Below are 21273 nucleotides of genomic sequence, written 5' to 3' on the forward strand. Positions count from 1 at the left end.
AAAGCATTCTCAACAGAGCAAGCAAAACTGTATAGACCAGCTACATAGAGGTTTGGGAACATCGCTATACCTATTTTGTCCTCTATGAGACTGACACACGCAAACACTGGAGGGGAGAAGGGTGGGAGCTACATCTTCTCCTAGCAGAAAGACTTGCTGCTTTCTGACCCCTACCAAACATACTGGTCTATAAAGCGTTTTCAGAGGACATGCATTTCCAGTGGGGTCCTACCTGATGATCTGTTGTGCTCCATCAGCTGGTTGTCCTTGCCCAGGCAGATGTCCCCCTGTGTGCTATTGCAGGCCATGTTCAAGTCTGTCTTGCAGAAGGTGGGCGAGCTGGCTTGAGGAGCAGGAGGGATGTGCTTCTTCCGCTTCCTCGGCAGTTTCTGCTTTGCCATGGCCAGGGAGTAGTACATCCCAAAATTGTTAACAATCACAGGCACGGGCATGGCTATGGTGAGCACCCCCGCCAGCGCGCACAGGGCTCCCACCAGCATGCCTGACCAAGTCCGCGGATACATATCCCCGTATCCCAGGGTGGTCATGGTGACTACAGCCCACCAGAAGCCAATAGGGATGTTTTTGAACTGTGTGTGCTCACTCGCTGACGGGTCATTAGGCTGGGCTCCCACCCGTTCTGCGTAGTAGATCATGGTGGCAAATATCAAGACACCGAGTGCCAGGAATATTATTAGCAGCAAAAATTCGTTGGTGCTGGCTCGCAGAGTGTGGCCCAGCACCCGGAGTCCCACAAAGTGCCGGGTGAGCTTGAAGATTCGCAAGATCCTCACGAACCTTACCACCCTGAGGAAACCAAGCACGTCCTTAGCAGCTTTGGAGGAGAGCCCGCTGAGGCCCACTTCTAGGTAGAAGGGCAGGATGGCGACAAAGTCAATGATATTCAAGAGGTTTTTGATGAATTCAAGTTTGTTGGGGGAAAAAATAACGCGTACTAAAAATTCAAATGTAAACCACACCACACAGACTCCTTCCACGTAGGTCAGGGCAGGATCTGTCTCAATTTCATACTGTAGCACGGTTTCTGTCCCGTTGACGACCTGCTCAGTTTTGTTTATAATAGTATTGAAAGCCTCATGTGTTTCCAGGCAAAAGGTTGTGATTGAAACTAAGATGAAGAATAAAGAGGCAAAGGCGATGAACTGAAACAAAAAAAGGGAAAAGAGGCATCAGAACCACACAGCTCTTCGCGTTAATACTAACAATGTCAGTGATCATTATACGTCTTTTACTGATTCATCCCCAAATGATTCACAAATCCATATGCATAAAACTTTGCATCTAGGCCAGAGAAGACCAGCCAACAGTTCTCACATGTGGGCCAGGAGTTTGGGAGCAGGAAAAGTCTTGGTGATGAACAGCATGACAGGCTGCAACTCTTTCAGAAAGTGGCAACAATTTCTTAAATCCATGCTAAATCATCAGAAGTCCATTCAGTTGTGAAGGTACCTTACAAACAGCCCCCATATCCAACCACAGCAAAATTTAAGGCTGTTCACCTCTCACACAGTGGAAAAGAGGGCTAACCCTAATGGTCTTGAGATTATGGTTCAAGAATTCACATCTGGCCTGAAGGGCACCCTTGGAACATATCCAAACACCATGTTTCCCTTGGATTTTCAATGGCTGACAAACACAAGATATTCAATGGCAGACAATGCCTTCCGTGTTACAGGTAGAGGTGATTGAACAGCCTGTTTAGTTTGCAGTCATCGATCATTCATACTCACAGGCAGGACTCAGAGTAAACCTAGCTGAACCTCTCTCACCATGGTGGCAGAGCTTTGCCAGTGTGTTAGGAGCCACAATCCTGCTATCAAAGTTACAAATCCAGGACAATCTGAATAACTAGGCAAATACAAATTCAGTTCTGGCAGGGGCACATGAACAGATAAAATACAGTTAAATAATCTGGAGACAGCCCTCACAGAGGATTGTTAAAGACTGCCTGATCTTCCACTCATTCATCACAGTCAAGCATTGAAGAAAACACAACACTCAGGGCAGGATCTCATAAAAATGAACACTGAGCCAAAGAGCTGGACAGGGTAATAAACTTTCTTATACCCAGTAAAGCATGATGAATGAAAAGGTGTTTTGAGGTTAGTTTTTCCTTTGCTACAATGGTTAACTTCTTTTAAGTGAGAATACATTACCACCATGTTAGTGCTCCAACAGCAATGGCATGGGACATGAATAGAGGATGTTTTTAAATGCCTCCCTGAGCCAGGGTTTATAATGTTATCAATGTGTTTGTTATTCTGGATTTTCAGCTTAATAGACATTTTCTAGCCACTATTATCCTGGAAAAAACTCTCTGAAGACTCAAGAATTTTCAAAGATGCTAGAGGCCCAAAGAGATGCAAAGATGCCTAAAGAGGTTTTTGAAAATATCTAGTGCCTATGTACTGCCTGACACATCCAGCAGCTTGAAATTGTACCATTGTGTGATATCAAGACAGAAATACATTTCTTTCAAAATGGCAGCAAATTACTAACTCTTTTGGCTTTTGATTTTCATAATTTTAAACTGTCACTAGCTAGTAAAACAAAATACATGAAAGGGATCTCAGAGCTTGAGGCATGCTCTTCATTCTTTTTAATGTTATTTATTTTAGTAAATAAACTTAATATTTATGTTTCCCTTAATGTTACTTACAAATCACTCTTTTAATCACCCTTTTAATGTCAATCCCTAATATGAAACTGAGTACCTTAAAGAAGCCCAGCGAGAAAAAAAAATAAATCACATTCTCTACAACCAGCCTACTGGAAAAGGCAGCTTACAGTCCAGCTCCCAGTGATATGGGAAAGAGAAAATGTGGCAGCAGAATGCTGGTGTGTTAGCACACGAAAATCTTGAATCTCATTGAAAAAATCTAGTTACAAGGGAGACAGAAGAGCAGCCATAAGCAAGAATGCCTCCGTTCTGCTGCTTATTCCAGCCTGCAACGTTGCAGCAAGACTGATTTTGTGTACTTCAGGTATCAATCACCAAATTTAGTATTAGCACACAGACTTAGTATTGTATGTCACTGCAGTTCATTTGGACTGGTACAATACAGAATGGCTGCATTTTTCTAACAGAGAACATTAGTTAGACAACAAAATGTCTCTACAACCAGTAGAGAGAATTGCTGCTTTTTTTTTTTTTTTTTTGAGAAACAAGTTTAAATTTGCAATGCAGGCCTGGCAAATTTATTATATTCAGACTCACACGATATATCTATCTATCTATCTATCAAAAAACCCCATGTATCTACCTATATCAGAGATTTGCAGCTTGCTTATGGCTTCCTTTCCTCAATCCATGAAACAAAGTTATTATACCAAGCCCCTCAATTACAAACGCTCTAAATCTGTTATCTTTCAGAAAGGACTGACTCAGGGACTGAACTGAACACTTATCATCTAGTCTGAACTTCTAGTCATGAGCTAAGCAAACAATCTTACACTGTCTGGCTGATTTTCACCGAACTGGCTTTTCTGCATTTGCCTTAACTACAAATTTGCTGCAAGTTCATAGCTCATTTCTTCCTGACACCAACATACACCAAAAAGCCTCAGTCTTGCATGGGAAAACTGAAGTCAGCAAATACAACCAGATTTATATTACCTAAGTAAATTAATCTCAGCAGATCTTTGCAAAACCTCTCTGTAACATGGACAGAAAATTTATCAGACTCTAAGCCACCAGGGCTAAGAATGACCATTGGGATGCTCCCAGAGCATCCTAAAGCACCCTCCAGCATCTTTCTACACGGTGAAGGAGGGAAAAGGCAAACAAATCTGTGGAGGTTGAGGATTGCTGAAGCTAAGTCAGCACTGTAGTTCGCAATCTGGATGGAAACTTTTAACAGATAAAATATTAGGCAACTTCTTCAACAGCAACACTTTAGTGATTTCAGGCAACTGTGAATATTTTTTTAATTGAAAAAGAAAAACCCCAGAAAATTACATTCAACATAGCCAAACTAAAATTTAGCAACAATTCAGATATAATAAAGATTAAATGTGCATTGAACAGTGCACTAAATCTATCAGTATGTAAATAATTAGCACCTGTTTCTGGCCTGTATTTCAGAAAGAGAGTCCGTTCTGGTTCAGATCCTTTCTAAAAAAATGCCAAATACCAAGGCATTAAACAGAGGTAGAACTGCCTGACAAACTATTTATTACTGTTTTGCTCAACATTGACACTGTGAAAGTGCACAGTGCACTTGGCACTCAGCACTTGGCAAAGTGCATCAAAATTTTTAACTGTGCACCTATATTCAACAGCACTTTTTTAACTCAAAGGAAAAAGACATTCAGTCATTTCCAAAACCCGCTGAGTATCCTACTCGGTTATCGTAAAGGCAATCATCTTTCAGTGGTTAGAACAAACAAATGCAAGAAAAAATTATGAATCTGGTGACAGATTTCTTTATAATCCCACAATTCCCATTCATAGCAATTTAAAACAATGAGATATACACATTTTGCCATGCACACAATAGCATATACATCACTGATGTTGAGCAAAAACACTCATTCCTTTTATCTCTTGTTGCATTTTATTTTAAACAGTAAACTCCTTGGATCAGGACACTCTAGACAGCTTGCACAGCACCTACCATGATGAAACATCATACATAAGAAGACCTACAATGTTACTGTGATAGAGGGTTCAGAGAACATGCAAGAAGAAAATGCAATGCCAATGCAAGAATGAACATTTTATCTGTCAAAGAAAAATGCTTAGGGGTTTACTTTACATTAACAAAGATATTTCCTTAATATTATATTACATAATACTAGGCAATGGGTTGAAAAGACTCTAGCATGTGCTTCACAAACAGTTGTAACGATAGAAATTAAATTAAGACACGTCCTATCCTCACCTTATGCTATCCTTCTGCTTCATCCTAATTCCATCTTCTCTTATTTTGAAGGTAATGAGCATCTAAGAACACATCCGGTTTTGTTCATGTGGGCAAGCACCACATTTGAAATTCGGTACAGACCCAAACTCCCAGATTCTCTGGTGGATGGGACCAACTAAGTTCTCTTCCTCAGTCCTGCTAATGTCCATAATAATTGGGATACCACACACAACTTTCTGATTTTTTTTTTAATGAAACACGTAAATCTAAAAGGAGTCAGCCTGAAAATTGTTTCAGAAAGTCACACGAAGGGACAATTTTTTGTTTGAATCATTAGCAACCTTTCACAGTGAGGAGTTCTGAAAACCGTTTTTGACGAGTTGCAAGACAAACTCAGCCTTGGCATATAGCAAAACAGCTTCACCGATCCCCCTTTTTAAACCAGAGATTGTGGTCCAAGCATATAGCTTGAAACTCTTTAGAAAAAAAAGTTGAAGAAAAAATTTCAAATAAGACCCAAATAATCAGGATCCTTTTCTCATTTCTTAAAAGTTTTTAAAAAATAGTTGCTTCTTGTTTGTTTCAATGGATGAGATAAAATTATCTTTCTTCATTTAAGTTTTCTTTTTTTCCCCAGAGGAACAACACTTTTCTAAGTGACAGAACGGTTGCACAGACACTCCGGGGCCACCAAAACAGTCTTTTTCAAAATTGAAATTAATAAAAATTGAATTAATAAAAACTTCAGTCCATTTTTGCCAGAAGAGAGCAGTTAGAAGTTACAAAAATGTTCAGTATGTAATATACAGTATGCAGGATGTTCCTCATTAAGTAGTTAAAGCTCTCAGTAGGCTGCTGATTCCCTCTGCTCACATTCTGAAGGCAGTGTGCACCCAATTTTGTTCATATGTGTCAGCATCACATTTCAGACAACATTGGCACAGATGCCAGCTCCCAGCTTCCCTAGTTGATGGGATCACCAGCCAAGCTCTGTTCCTGAGTCCTACTAATGTTCATGGTAACTGGATTAATCATCTACAACTTGATTTTTAATGAAGCACATAAATCTAAAGTGAGTGTCAAATGCCTGCAGATAACTCGTTGGAAGCAGAAAACTTTATGATCCCTATTTTGAATTCAACCTCCCATGAGGAACCGAGTTGCTTAGAGTTTAAAGCAATTTCAAAAATTACAACCAATTCTAGGATTGCAAATTGAGCAGTCCGTGGATTGTCAGAACTTCTGTCCGTCCAATGCCATGTTTTACCTTGAAGAAATGAAGGTCACTTTAAAAATCGTGGCTGCAAATGACTAGACAACGGTCTCATAGGCCATGTCTGGATTTCACAGCAGGAAAAGGCCCCTGGTCAGAGGATGCTGTGGCTCACACCTAGTCTCCCTGCTCAAGTTCCCTCTCCAACGCAAACGCAGACATGGGGCTGGTTGCAAGACTTGATGGTGTCCTGTGATGGAGCCAGGGCCTGACTTCAGTCGTTCTAAGGTTTATCATCTTAGACACAGCCCAAGTAAAACTGCAACAGAGACAGACACTGATCCTCATGCTCAGGTGTGTTATTCATATTCACAAAATCAGACTCACACTACTCCATATTCAAGATATCCTTTGTCTGTCCATGCTGCACCCTTAAAACAGGCTATTTCTACTTATTATTTAGTATTCCGAGATGGATTGATCACAGTCAGTGAAGAGATTAATGCACAGTTAATTGTGCGTAGTCACACTCACACTTACTTCTTGTTTCATAGGTAAGTTTTGATTAAAATCTCTCACAACATTTCACTATTTTCCCAGAAAGAGCCTATAAACTGTCTAGATACAACTTGTTTTGCGGTTGGATCTCAAGACCTCCTCCTTTGACTCCCCTCACTGTGTAATGTATTTTTCCTAATGTGAGTATTCAATAGCAGCTTTTAAGGTTTGGTTAGTTCATTAGAGTCTCATTCCAGGACTTAGAAGGCTTGCCCTTGACACACTTGACTACAGAAAAAGAAAACTAATGAATATTTAATAAGCCCTTGGAAATACAACATTTAATATTCTCTGATGCAGGTACAGAATTGCCTTTAAAGAAAAAAGATTACAATGTTGCTTTAAACAAATATCTTCACAGGCACATTATGAAACTTGATGCATGCATGTTGCTGGAATTTAAACAATTAAAAAAAACCAACCAGATAATCGTCACCATCACACTTAGACTAAAAATACAATTATAGGGAGATGGGCACAGAAAAGAGGTCGTGTTTTATTCCTTAAACTGACTTTGACAGCTTGTCTGCTATTGAAACCAAAACCCTGCTTTCATGACAAAAGATAAGAGTTTACTGAATGACTCCTAACTTTTCCTGACCAAAACAAGAGTGGTGGAGTTTCCAGAGTCATGAGTTCTTTGCTTTCCCACCACAACATTTGTGCTAAACAGAACCCTCAAAATAGAGTAACTTTTCTGTTGGATAACAAAATACTTAAAAGAAAAGCACTTTCTTTATTAATATCATACTTGTTTTGAAAAATCAAAAATAACTTTCTATACTTCGAAAATTTAAAAATTATTTTCAGTGACGTCTGTTTGCATCTGTTAGTTTAAGGTTTATCTTTTCATAGTTCAGAATATGATACAATTTATTTGAAAAAATAACTGATTCAGTTTCTTTCTCCTACTAACCCTCTGACCACATAAGTAAACTAATCTATGCATTAAAAGCATCCAATCTCATTGTCTGCAAAAATTTAGTCAGATATATTAATTACAAAATTGCATTTTGTAATTTTTCTTCACGTGTCCTCTAAGATTCATTGATCAACACTATTTCTTAGAATAAGACAGCTATAAGTGGTTATACTGAAATTAAATATTCCCATCATAAACATTATAATCTGATATTGACTTTTTTTTTCTCTCAAGGTCAGGAAATAAAAGTTTTTGTTCCTGTAAATATTCCATATATTCATCCTGTAATATTCTACACAAGCCTTTTTTATTCTTCCAAGAATTCTGACACCCACTTACTTTGTGGAATCCCTGTACTTCTGCATGAGTGAGACTCAGTAAAACAGGGAACAAAGCCAATGTCACATACTGTTTCCAGTCAGCCACAACTAACTTGAGATACTGATTTTTTAATCTAGTTTTATAGCTGCTTAGTCATTTAAAACCAAACTCCTGAAAAAAATACATAAAAATTCCAATAAATTTGAAGGATTTGGGTGTTCAATGAAACTATGACTCGATTTAAGCAGAAAAAGAAACTGCATTTGTAAAGTACATGGCATGCTTCACTCTAATGAGTAGCAACTAACATCGGAATGAAATCACAGAATTAGATAACACTTCCAGCTTTAAAGAGTTGTCTCTGGATTTAGATTTGACAGATTGTCCTCATTTCTGGTTTTAACACGATAGATTTTTTTTCCCTCTGTTTAATTTCACGTGGCTATCAGGAGACTGCTAAAATCATAATGTGATTTCAGAATGAGCTCTTGTGACGACCTTACCTCTCTGTATGGTTTAACGTTCTCTGGGGTGACATTTAAATATTAACATTCATTTTACACAAACCCAAATATCTCACCAAACAGATCATCATTCTCTTCACAACTCGATTCCTTAAAATTTCTATTCTTCCTTAGCTATAAGCTCCCTTGAAAAATTATAATTTCACAGGAAAAAAAAAAAAAGGAAAAGTCACATATGTTTTATGGCGTTATGTATTTTCACTGTATCGCATCTGGGTATAGTGAGTAAGAAACCAAATACCATCAGAAGATACTAACCAAACTACAGGCATTTGGAATATAAACTCAAGGCAAATATACTATCAGTTTGTTTCAACACTCATAAATCATAATCTCTCACATTATCACTCTCCAAAGATTAAGGAATGGATACAGACACATGTTCAAGGGAAAACCAAAAATATGATACATGTAGTACCAGGCACTAAAAAAGGACCAATATAATGTCTCTAAAAATCTGTACCTCATCCTCCTTTTGAGGGATAAGGTGAAATGTCAGCATTAAACTCTTAAATGTCTACATAAAGATTTAACAGCCCAACCTTAGCATCCTAACTGAGAAACTCTATCCATTATAATTTCTCAAACATTAAGCCACAGTTGGTAGAGTGCTAGCCAATATTTTAGTTTTCACCCTGTGAAAGATGTCTCCCGTTTTCAAATCCCCAGCACAGTTCCTCCTCATTTGTACTCTCTCCTGCTAACTTTATTTCACATTCAGTTTAATAGTTAACATTCTGCTGCTACAATTCTACGCATAGTCATATTTGAATGAAAAAATCTATATATCAATACAATTTTATTCATATACAGTTTAAGAACCACCTATAAGTCATATGCATAGATTTATAGTGAGGGAGTATTTACAGTTCAGGCTGGCTACCATCTGTATGTAGTAGTGGGAACACAAATGTTCTCTTGCTTGCTCATTCTTTTCCCATTTGTTATAGTTTTACAAAGCAGTTGTCTTTCAGTACCAGCTGGAGCACAAATAAAAAGGCTATAAATGCCTCTTTTCATATTCAGAAATCCAGGTCCACAATTAAGTCGCTCTAACTGAGCTGTCAGGTAAATCAGCAGTCTGACACCAGTTTATCCCAGATACATATCTGACTCAACAAATCTTAGGCACATCTACATTTTAAAGCAGATCATAAAGAAAACCTGAGTTACAAATGATGCTGTATTTTAATTGCATTTAAGTGACATGTATCTTCTCAAAGGATTCAAAACTGATTTACAAATCTACCCTGATAAAGACACATGTTCTTCTGCTCAGCATGGAAAACTTTGCCTCTGCTGAGCAACTGCAAAGAATCATTTAGGTTGGAAGAGACCTTTAAGATCACCAAGTCCAACCATTACCCTAGCACTGCCAGGTCCACCACTAAACCATGTCCCTCAGCACCACATCTACCCATCTTTTAAATACCTCCAGGGATGGTAATTCAACTACTTCCCTGAGCAGCCTGTGCCAATGCTTGACAACCCTTCTGGTGAAGAATTTTTTCCTAATATCCAATCTAAACCTCCCTTGGCGCAACTTGAGGCCATTTCCTCTTGTCCTATCGCTTGTCACTTGGGAGGAGACCGACCCCCACCTTCCTACAACCTCCTTTCAGGTAGTTGTAGAGACCAATAAGGTCTCCGTTCAGCCTCCTTTTCTCCACACTGAACAACTCTAGTTACTTCAGTCACTCCTTATAAGACTCATTCGCCAGCCTCCTCACCAGCTTTGTTGCTCTTCTTTGGACACACTCTGGAACCTCAATGTCTTTCTTATAGTGAGGGGCCCAAAACTGAACACAGTACTCAAGGTGGGGCCTCACCAGTGCCAAGTACAGGGGGATGATTGCTTCCCTAGTCCTGCTGGCCACACTATGCCTGATACAAACCAGATATGACAGTGTGTTTCAGTGGCGGGGCCACACTTCACGCAGTGTGGGTTCCCAGGACAGGACTGATCTGCTGCCATTCCTTTGTGCTCCTTCCCTGGTTGCCTTATGTCCATAAAAAAGACTAATTTCCTAAATGACTAGTGCAGTTTCCCACCAGGGAAATCAAAATCATTTGACTTTGTTGTCCCATTGAGTGGCTAACTCAAACATGTCACACCAACACACAACATACATCCCACCACCTGTTTTTCACTCCTGAAGACTCAGCAGAACTGCCTGAAAAGCAATGATGCTGCCTCCAGAAACTTCCTTTTCCCATCCACTTGAATTTATCAAGCTTGTTTTACTTGTGATCTTTCTGAGCTGTGACTGTTCCAGCAATGTTTTAGGTTTTACAGCCAGCTGTGCTGATTTTTTTTACTAGACTTGGCATTTATATTCTAGCAATCATTTTTTTAAAAGGCATCAGCAAGGTTCACTTTGACCTGGCTTTACTGAAAAGGTTTGCATGGTTACACGGCCTGATAAGCAAACCACTGCCACTCATTCATTAAACATTGCTATAAATCTGTGCACTGAAACAGGCCAAATATTTCTAGTGGCTGCAAGAATGCAATGGATGTTCTTCCTGGAGCCAAGGCAAAGGTGAGAAAAACAAGAATTCTCAGTCAATATTCTGGGTCTGGTATCAGACATTTAGAGGCTTCTTATTACTAAGAGAGCATCTTCCAAAAAAAAACAAAAATTCTTTAGAGGACTGTAGATTTTGAAGCACCCATTTTAGCCAATCCCAAATTTGCAAGCAAAGTTGATTTCGCCTCTCTGTATGCTTTGCGTCCTTTCCCTAGACTACCTGCTGGTGACACCATTACAGCAGATTAGGCTCTGGGACCTGGCAACTTAAAGTACTACACAGGCAGTATCTTTCTTTTTGCACTTGATTTATCATGAAAAGGTTTCATTTGGCTCAATGGGTCAAAACTGGAAAAAAAATCTTCAGCATAATACTATTTATTATTAATAGACTTTTGTACCTATGCAGACAAAAGGAGAAAAGAGAGAAATTCCTAAGAAGACACATTCATGAAAATTCTATTATACTGTAGTTTGCCTAGTACATAAATCTCATGTCCATTAAAATTACAGAAACATTTTCAGCCCTATCATCTTTGTCTCACTTAAGCACTCAGGCTCATTTGTGTCTACTTTTTCTCTCACTCAAAACAAGTTTGATGGCCTAAATTAGAATTACAGTTGGGCCAATTTAGAAAACTTCAATATTTTGAGGCTTGACATCCATTAAAGTTTGTAACAGGGCCCACCTTAGCTTTCACCAGAGAAGCCTTATAACCAAACTGTATAACCCTTTTTTGCCATCCCAGATCTAATCAAAACATACTGGAATTATTCACAAGTTTTCTGGGCCTGTGTCTTTCTTGTACAACATAGTAAGACTTCTACAAGCACTGGAAAAGAAATTACCAAACTACTTCTTAAAAACTGAGGGGACGGAGCCAGCCCCAAGATATCCAAAAGTGTACGCAGAGCCTTCAAACAGCTGATTACCAGGTCTCTTTCGACTAGAAGCTCTTTCTTCCTTATACTAATTAAGCAGCATTGGTTTAATTTTTCATACCTACACCACAGTAATACAATACAGTTGATATTAACTGGTACCCTTGTTTCATGATTGCAAAGTATCATAGAATCATCGTAGAATCATAGAATGGTTTAGGTTGGAAAGGATCTTGAAGATCATCGAGTTCCAACACCCCTGCATAAACAGGGACACTTGCCACTAGACCAGGTTGCCCAAGACCACGTCCAGCCTGGCCTTGAACACCTCCAGGGATGGGGCCTCAACTAACAAACAAACAAAGTAGTCACAGGAAAGCAAAACCACAATGAATAGGCTACCTAGACTATGGCATTGCCTAAATCTTAGCTGCTTGGTATAGTAGTCTTGATGATGAGCCTGCAATGCAGCAAGTTTTGTGGACCAATCTAGATTTAATAAAAGCAAATGACGAACCCAGAAACTTCACCCTATGGCTTTTTACGGGAACTGTCACAGTTGCAATCCAGTAGACAAAACTCCTCCGCCATTTGCACTTGCAGAGACAGTAGTTTATGCCTCATGGTAGAGCACACAGTGCCAAGACTTGGCAATCTCAAGGTCCCTGGTTCTGACATGAAAAGCTTCTAGGGAGTAAAGATTTCTTTCCCCATGTGTCCATAGCTTGCTCTTTTCTGCATTTCAGTCTCCAGGTTGCCCCTGCCCTGGTATTGTCTCTTCCCTGCCCTTCGCTCTTTTTCTCAACCCCAGCACTACTCCTCAGGTTTACAGCTGGATCCCAGACCTTCCTCCTCTCTTCTTCTGAGTAACTTGTTCTTACCTGATTTGTATATCCCTCTCCTGTACCTCCAACCACTCCTTATTTTCATACGCAGCTCTCTCTCCAGAGCTGATGTGCCTCCCCTCTTCCAGGGTCCTCCTTCAGCCTCAGACTTCTCTTCACAGGCTGCCCCTGGCTCTTTGTCTCTCGTCATTTGCTCAGTCGACCCTGTTTTCCTCCTAGTCTCAATCTCTCTCTCTTTTGACCTCCCTCCACATTTCTGAGGGATCTTCAAGCCCTTCTTCTCTGACATAAGCCACAACCACCTCCCTGTTTCCCATCTCCAAAAGCAACTTTGTCTTCCTTTTGCTCCAGTGCTGATACCACCCCATGGTCCACTGGTCCAGCCACTCTGAGGTATCTTTTCTACTTACACTCACAACCTCATCAGGTTTTTTATGCCAGTATACTCTCCCTGTGTGCTTTCTGTGACTTTTACATTTCAATCTGAAGGGCACACGTGCCTGCAAACTCATCTGCTTTTCTGAACCAAATTACTGGTCTAATGAAAGATATTATTTCTTCCTCCAAATCTAGGCTCATATTGAGGCTGAAGCCTTCCTCCCCCACATCAGCTAGATGCCAGGAAAACAGAAGAGAGCATACGATAAATGCTGACCTTAATTAAACAAATCTACCATCTAATAAAATTAAAACAGTTCCTCTTCAGAGGAAGGTTTATGCCTTTCCATAGTCAAATCACCTGATAGTCTATAAAACAAAACCAGTATCTCAGCTTTAACCTTTTCCTAGTTCAGACAAGACAGTGTCCTTGGAATTCCTCCATGATCTCACAGTAACCTCTGAAAAGTTTTTCAATGCTTTAAAAAAAACCTTTGACGTACCTAAATTGATGAACTGTGCACCCTAACACTCCGGTACAGCTGAAAGAGTGGTGCACTTGGAGAACAGTTTGAGGTGAGAAGGGCATTTTTATGAGGGGGGGGAGGGTAAGGCTGTTAAAGCTGCTGCGCATGATGTATGTGAGTATGTTTTAAGCTCACAACACAATCACATAGATCAAAGCTAAATTTAGAGACAGTGAATTATTCATTGCAACAGTAGTCAGCTAGGCTTATCCGGACTCTCAGGAACTGAGCCCATCACCCCAGACAACACAAGTTCATACATACACGTTGTTTTTTCAGATCTATCTTTTGACTCCATGGCGCAAAAAAGCTTGCATTGGTCAACCAGTTGCCCAGAATCTTGTTGAAGATTTTCCTAAAAATAGGTAAAATCCATATGTAGCTTACTTGCAGTTCTTAACACATTAAAATTCCCTGTCTCCAGGGATGCAGAAATGACAGTTCAATTGGCTCAGAAAGGGAACATAAGAGAAGAGCCACCAGTACAACAGTTATTAGGATACTCAGACAACTGTGATGTTCAGATTTCATTCCTGCCCTGTTCAAAGCAGCCACTTGAACTGAGATGAAAGATAGTTCAAGCCCCTTCTCTAGATCCTGAGAGAAGCACGTTTAAGCATATGAAAAAGATTACACAAGTTTATGAGAGGGATTATATGACATTGGGCCTGCGATAACAGAGAATTGGACTGAAAGACCCAAGAGGTTCCTCCAGCCCTCTGTCCCCATGAGTATTTCCAAATCCAATTTACACATTTATTTAATACATAGATTATGTTCTAAGCTATTGCCATTGCAAGCATTAGCATTGAAGCCTCATACAGCACCATTTCAAATGTATTCCTATTATTTAAAAGCATCTGCAATGCCAACATTATTTAGCTTAAACATTTTCTTAGAGCTTTATCACGAGTTTGCCCTAGGGACTGACACTAATCCTTACACTCAGGGTACAACTAATTAGCACAATAACAAATACCAGCGATGTTGTGCACAGACCATCACCCTGCTGAAGATTTCTTTATCCAAGAGCTTGTTACTGATGAGAGGGAGCTTGCGAGCAGCAGAGGGGAACCATATGGGACTTGCCTTGTGACCTTGGGAGAACCGAGGAATGAATTCCTGTGTCAAACCTGTCAGTCCACCATAGAATGTGTATCTTCAGAACCAGGTGCTGAGATGGACAAGCATTCATCCCAATCCAGAAGGCTTCAGAAGCAGCCTTCCCGACCTGCCAGGGAAAGCTACTGTCTGCCTGCTGCACTTTTGCTTTGTAGAACAACTACATCTCTCTCAGAGGTATAACAGTCAGAAAATAAATACCTTTATCCTTTCCCTTGTGATTCTAAACCCCGTTTATTTATTTTTTTAACTTACATTAATAGCTTGGTTATGAAAAATCAATAGTAGAATATACACAGTGGACCCATTCCAGGATCTTTTCTATTAAATTCTTCACACAAAGGGGCGTGAGAAGAAATTCAAACTTAGTACAAACATTTGGATATCTTGGATGACTAAAATTAATCTGCAGCAAAGCAGCCAGCAATATCAATAGTTACATTAGCACTTATGTGTCAGAGTCAACTTGCCATTGAGTTGGCTGGGGCAGTTCCTGCTCCATGCAACTAAGATTTCAGGCTGTCTGAAGGAAAATAACTCTGTGTTGGTTACAGTTTGGGCTGGTATCTTTACAACGATCCTCCCAGCAATGAAAGGCAATGTTTGCAGCATGCAGCAGAAACTTTGCATTTCTCTGCAAATTCTCCAGAGGGAGTTTCTGTGGTGAAAAGCAGAGTCAGGAAATCACGCACTAGAGGGGTTCTTTGACATGACTTGAGATCATGCTGGTGATTACGCACAAAGTGGGAACTCTGGGGGAATGAATTGCCACCGCTGCCACTAACAGGCAGACTGTGCTCATTAGAGACTTTTTGTGAACATAATCTGCAAAAGGAATGGCACGCAATGCTGCACGGAGGCACATTTTGCAGTTTCCATTTCTAGTTTAAGGTCTACATGGGATATTTACTGCTGGCACATTCCTTTCAAGACTGGTTATGTCTGTCTGCACACTTCTCTTAAATAAGGACCAGGTTGCTTGTACATGGATTTACAAGTGTTGTCGCTGCTGAAATATGCATGTGACACACCAACAGGGGTCAGTCACTGGTGGCATTTATGAAGTAGCAAACTGGGCTTTGAGGAACTCTGTGGTTTTTATTTAGGGCTTTGCAGTCCTGATTTGAAGGGTAATAAATTCTCTTTGTTTACATATCACTGACAGTCATACAACATCTTGACAAAATGACACATGCCAAGAAAAACAACTTTATTTAACAGCACACAAGCAGAGAAGTCTAGTGGCAGGCTCAGCCTGCATTTTCACCTTGTTTCTTCAGCTCTTTTTCATCAGTTCACCTACTCTCTCTTCTCTTACCGCTCTGTAGTTCAAAGTGTAGAATATGACGATAAGCCATTTCATCATGAATTTTCCAGATGGTTTCTTTCTTCAGGATTTGAATGAAAGCCCATTTCCCTGGTTTCTAAGGAAATTTGCCCTGGTAACTCTTGGGGAAACTGAAAAGAAACCCCCAAAACTACGAGGATGCTAGTGGCAACTGTGTTTTTTACAGCTTCCTAATTCCCAACAAAAACACTGTTACTCACAAATGATTCTTAACCATTAGGACTCTCTGTCCCATAAAATGTTCAGGATTATAGTAACTGCATTAAAACATCAGCCTTTATTCAAACAGGTGTTGGTGGTCTGGTTTTTGGGTTTTTTTTTGAAGCAGGGTGTTGTTGGACTGAAGCTACTGGAGAGATGATGCTCACTGAAATAGCCTAACATAAAGTTATCACTTGCAGTGTGCAGGATTATTTTGCCAAGCAAGAGCATAGACACATTAAGAGACTGCATTTGACAAACCTGGAAGGCTGAGGGAAACAGATGCAAACTTAAATGCACCAGAGAGATCTTTCTGGTCTGCAGCACATGGCAGAGAGAGGTCTTCTTTTTGCTCCATTTTGAGAATAAAAGGCTGCTTCTTCCTTTAATAAAGGATATGCTATAATGCACATGTTATCCCAGCCCGTCAGGTATTTTCCCTGCCCTTAATACAAGAACAGCTCAAAAAAATATAATTCATGAGCAGGGTTAACATGTATGCTGTGTTTATAATATATGCTATTTCCAGTTCAAATACAGATTGCTTATACTTTATAGAATCATAGAACACCAGGCTGGAAGGGACCTCAAGGATCATCTGGACCAACCTTTCTTGGCAAAAGCATGGTCTAGACAAGATGGCCCAGCACCCTGTCCAGTTGAATCTTAAAAGTGTCCAATGTTGGGGAATCCACCACTTCCCTGGAGAGTTTATTCCAATGGCTGATTGTTCTCCTTGTGAAAAATTTTCCTCTTGTGTCTAATTGGAATGTCCCCATGAGTATCTTGTACCCATTACCCCTCGTCCTTTCCATGTGACTCCTTGTAAAAAGGGAGTCTCCTTCTTCTTTGTAGCCACACTTCAAATACTGGAACATAGTGATAAGGTGTCCCCTAAGCCTTTTTTTCTCAAGGCTGAACAAAGCCAGTTCTCTGAGCCTGTTCTCATATGGCAGGCTTCCCAGACCTCTGGTGTATGTCTGTCAGTGCAATTATGAGTTCGGTCCACAAGGAGTGCCAGCTGAGTGTGCTGCAGGACTCATTCAAGGGACCAAGGTTGGGAGCAGCACGTCCACTCAACAAGTAAAAGAATGTGGCTACAAAGGGGATTTTCAGCATTGCAAGAAACTCCAGTCATCTTATTTCACAACAGCAGTAGTGACTACTGTCTGCAAATCCAGTTCACCTTTGGGGAACAAACCTTAGAGGAAAACAATGAAAAGAGACATTTCTTGCTAAATTAAAATTAATAATAAACTCACCAGTACAGAATACTTTTCACCCACCCAGCTCAAGTACTCCAGAATGATCCACAATATCACCTATACCGTGTGGGCTGGGATTTTGGATCCCAGGTGCCTCTAGCGCTTCTTGATTCTGAGCTCAATTCCATCTCACCATGGCAAGGGTGAGCAGCTCCCAGGCCACAACACTGCCCCAGATGTCCCAGTACCAAAAAAGAGGACTATTTCTAGTTTGTCGTATACAACAGAGATGAAAATCATTGAAGTTCAGATAGAAATAACCTCTCTCCCACATGTTGCAGGGAATCTGGTTGCTTCCCAGACCTTCAGAGCTCTCATTTCTCTGCCACTGCTAGATGAAATGAAAAATTCCTACACAGTGAATGACATCCAGTTATAAGTTAGGGTGTTTGGGTAAGTCCATTGTGCTTTGGTTAGTTTTTTCTCTTGGTCCAAATATGCCCACTCGCACCTGCTTCATTCATGTGAAGTTGAATCCTCGATGCCATGGCACACTTTCTGCACTGCTACCACGTACAGCGGTACACAAAAGGAGTGACTGATGTCAGCCATTAGGAACTTTGGAACATTTGCACATTACTGAGAGCATTTGGAAGGACCGCATCATGCATGGCACTTTCATTGGCAAATCCCTGTGTGGAGACAAAGCTCCTGTCTCAGGCCACACGACAGATGCCCTCCAAACCTACACACTGGCATATGAATAACACATTTCTAATAATATCTCCCTTTATGCTGAATGTGGACATTGATATGTTACCCTTAATACATGAACATGGCACTCATGTCTTTTAAAACTTTCTGTGGCAGTGTATCTTCCAAGAACACTGAAAACTGTCAAACTTCTTCATCCCATAAGTCTCAATATATTTTTGGGTGGGAGGACATAAAGAGGCGTGATACAACCTCTGGAAATGTTCCAGTTTGAAAATAATAATGTCTGGTCAACTCCCTTAGTTCTAAGCACATCATTTGCATGTTGCTACTTTAATTTCTAAAATAATGCAATCCAAGAGGTGAAAAGCTGCAGCTATTCACAGAAAAACTGTTCACGAAATTTTCATTAGGAATTCCAGTCTCTCCAGGAGACAATTTAATTTCTGCTCTCCCCCACCTCCCTCCCACAAAACATGTTTCCCACCAAAACAGCCGGTAACTGTGGGTTCGGATGCTCATACAGGAGATGACAGACCATGTTAAAGTCTCTAAGGAGTCAATGTGTGCCCCAAACTACAGCCTTGGACTGATGTGGTGGCCACCTTCCCTTGCCTTCCAAAGGGCTACACAACAGACTTCAAACCCCCAAAATTTCATGAAACAAAATTTTTCTTTTCCAGTCAGCCATAACCGTGATTTTATCCCAGTTCCTAGTGGGTAAAATTTTCTAACTGTAATGCCTTGACATACTCTCTCTTTCTTTTCCTCTCCGTTTCTTCTTTCTGCATCAAGCGCCATCTGAAGTCACAGACAGGCAGACAATGCACCCGCCTTTTCAAACCCTACTGGGAAACGCACTTGAAAGAAAAGTATCAAAACCATCCAAAACCACACACAAAACACAATGGCACGCAATTAATTAACCTGTCAAGGGAGAAGCAGACATTATTGTTCTGATGAGCTTTTTAGATTGTGGGTTGCTTCCACTTGCCAGGTGCAGCTGCAGTGATAGCAGGAGGGGAGGCTTGCAAAAATACTACACTGCCAACCCAGAACAAAAACTGGCCTTCAGACAAACGGCCTGGCCACATGTTCACTGCATACAAGAGCTTCTCTGCAGAAGAAATCAGACACAGAATGAGACAAAGCAAGGGTGGCTTTGTTGGTTTGGGTTTTTTTTCCATTTTGCACAGATGGCACCAATACTACTTTTATCAAAAAAAAAAAAAAAAAAAAAGGTAATAAAAAGAGTGGCTGGAGCCTAATCAGAGCCAAATATATGGAGCTTTTCAGGCTCAATCCCATGAAATACTGAGAACCTCCTGCAGTGGGAACTGAAGATACTCGATAGAGGGAGAGATAAGCAGAACATAGGACTAGTCCAGTGAGGGCTGTTTGCCCAGGCTCCCTGTAGGAAACATATGAATGTAGGAATCTGACAAAGCTCTTTAGCTTTATGGAAAATAAAACCAGTAGAAATCTCAGTTTGTACACACCTTTTCATCTGACACACTTGGGCTTTTATCTCTGTTTCTGTATGGAATTTATAGCAAACTTAATGCTTCCAGAGCTCATGCCTTGCTGTCATAGCTTTCTAGAATTTTTTTCACTTGATTAACATTTCATCTACTGTTTCTTTGATTATATAATGTCCTGCTGCGGTTCTTACAGTTACCCACACTGTCAGTAATATCTTTCTTTGTTGGCCCAATCTTTAAAAACTTTCCAGGATTCAGAAAATTCTCTATGTTACATGGAGTTAAATCAATACCAATATTAAGAGGGCTTGTTCAACAGCTGCCATCATGCAAGTCTCCTTATCCTGGAGCCCTTCTTGTTCATAAGTTCATTGTAGGTTATTTGTAAGATAAACTAGTAGGAAACAGATAAAAGAGATAATTGCAGTACTGAGATGGAAGGTTCTCCAAAATAAAAATAGTCATTTATCTATTCACTTTTTTCAGATTTCAGTCATAAAATTTCAGTAGAATCTTAACAGGCATTCTGGGCTAGAGATACACATTATAGCCTGAGAAAATATCCTAAAACCTAGGTTCTGAGTGCGTGGCTGCATGGTGCTTAGTCGCTGGCTAGGGTTAAATCACAACAGGACACTTATGTCCCCAGCTGAAGTATGTGTCAGGCCAGCTGCGATGGAGTTTTGCTCACTGGGTAAAGGCCTATGTTTAAAAGATAGTTTTATTCGTCATGTCGCTTGTAGGGATTTCATTAAACATTTTGACTGCTAGCAGGCTATCAAGTGATATAATGCTTCAGATATAAAATGATGAGCAGCAGTGTGAAAATCTAAGTTTCACAGCTTCATATTAACAGTTTATTTCAAATGTATGAAAAATTATGTTGCATGTGACCAGAAAAAGTACTCAAATGTCTATTATTAAATACTTTTATCTACCACTGACTAATGATCCAAATACTCAGATGCTAAGGATGAAAAAAGCTGGCCTGCAATTATTTTTGTACATTTGTAGATAGGCCTGTGCCCATCCTAGAAGCACAAATTGCTGATATATTATATTACTCATTGTCACAAATCCATAACCGCATCGGATAACCAGAACAGGAAAACAGAAAGTCACTACCTGTACTGGTTGAGTTAAAGTAATTTTCATATATTATTTTATTTATCTGATAATAGTACTATATGTAAACATGAGTATATTTGCTTTCTGCAGTTCTGTGTTATTGAAATATGCACATTGCAAGAGACTAAAAAGGCCACAATGTGACATTGCCATAACTGGTTTGGCACACAGGGTTCCTGCACTTTCCAAGGGAAGACTAGAGAGTACGTAAAAAACTTCCCTTATGAAAGCAAAATAAGATTTACACATATCAACTGACGCACATGGAGATCAGAAGCAGCCCATTTGAAAATTTAGGGCCATTAAAGATAATAGAAGGCAATAAGGCAAGCAACATGCAAAAGCAGAAGAAGAGCATTTATCAGTCGTATGCACATTTACAAGACGCACTAGGGAGGCAGCAGGCCAATTAGGTAAGACTTAGTGTGGCACACACGTACCCATCTTTGTGACAGCACAGCAACAGCCTGCAGAGGCAAAGACCTCT

At 40.0% G+C, this 21273-nt stretch overlaps 1 protein-coding gene across 1 annotated transcript in view; it reads right to left on the reverse strand.

The window, feature by feature from the left end:
- The window catches only part of KCNC2 (potassium voltage-gated channel, Shaw-related subfamily, member 2), a gene marked incomplete at its 5' end in the record, with an annotated part of 102179 nt that overhangs the window by 8879 nt on the left and 72027 nt on the right, over window positions 1-21273 (reverse strand). The window contains one exon of the mRNA XM_009891415.1: window positions 233-1163. Within this exon, the coding sequence (XP_009889717.1) occupies window positions 233-1163 (931 nt within the window). The remainder of the gene's footprint in view (window positions 1-232; window positions 1164-21273) is intronic.

The sequence above is a fragment of the Charadrius vociferus genome, unplaced genomic scaffold (genome assembly GCF_000708025.1).
Source record: "Charadrius vociferus isolate BGI_N301 unplaced genomic scaffold, ASM70802v2 scaffold379, whole genome shotgun sequence".
Classification (NCBI taxonomy): domain Eukaryota; kingdom Metazoa; phylum Chordata; class Aves; order Charadriiformes; family Charadriidae; genus Charadrius; species Charadrius vociferus.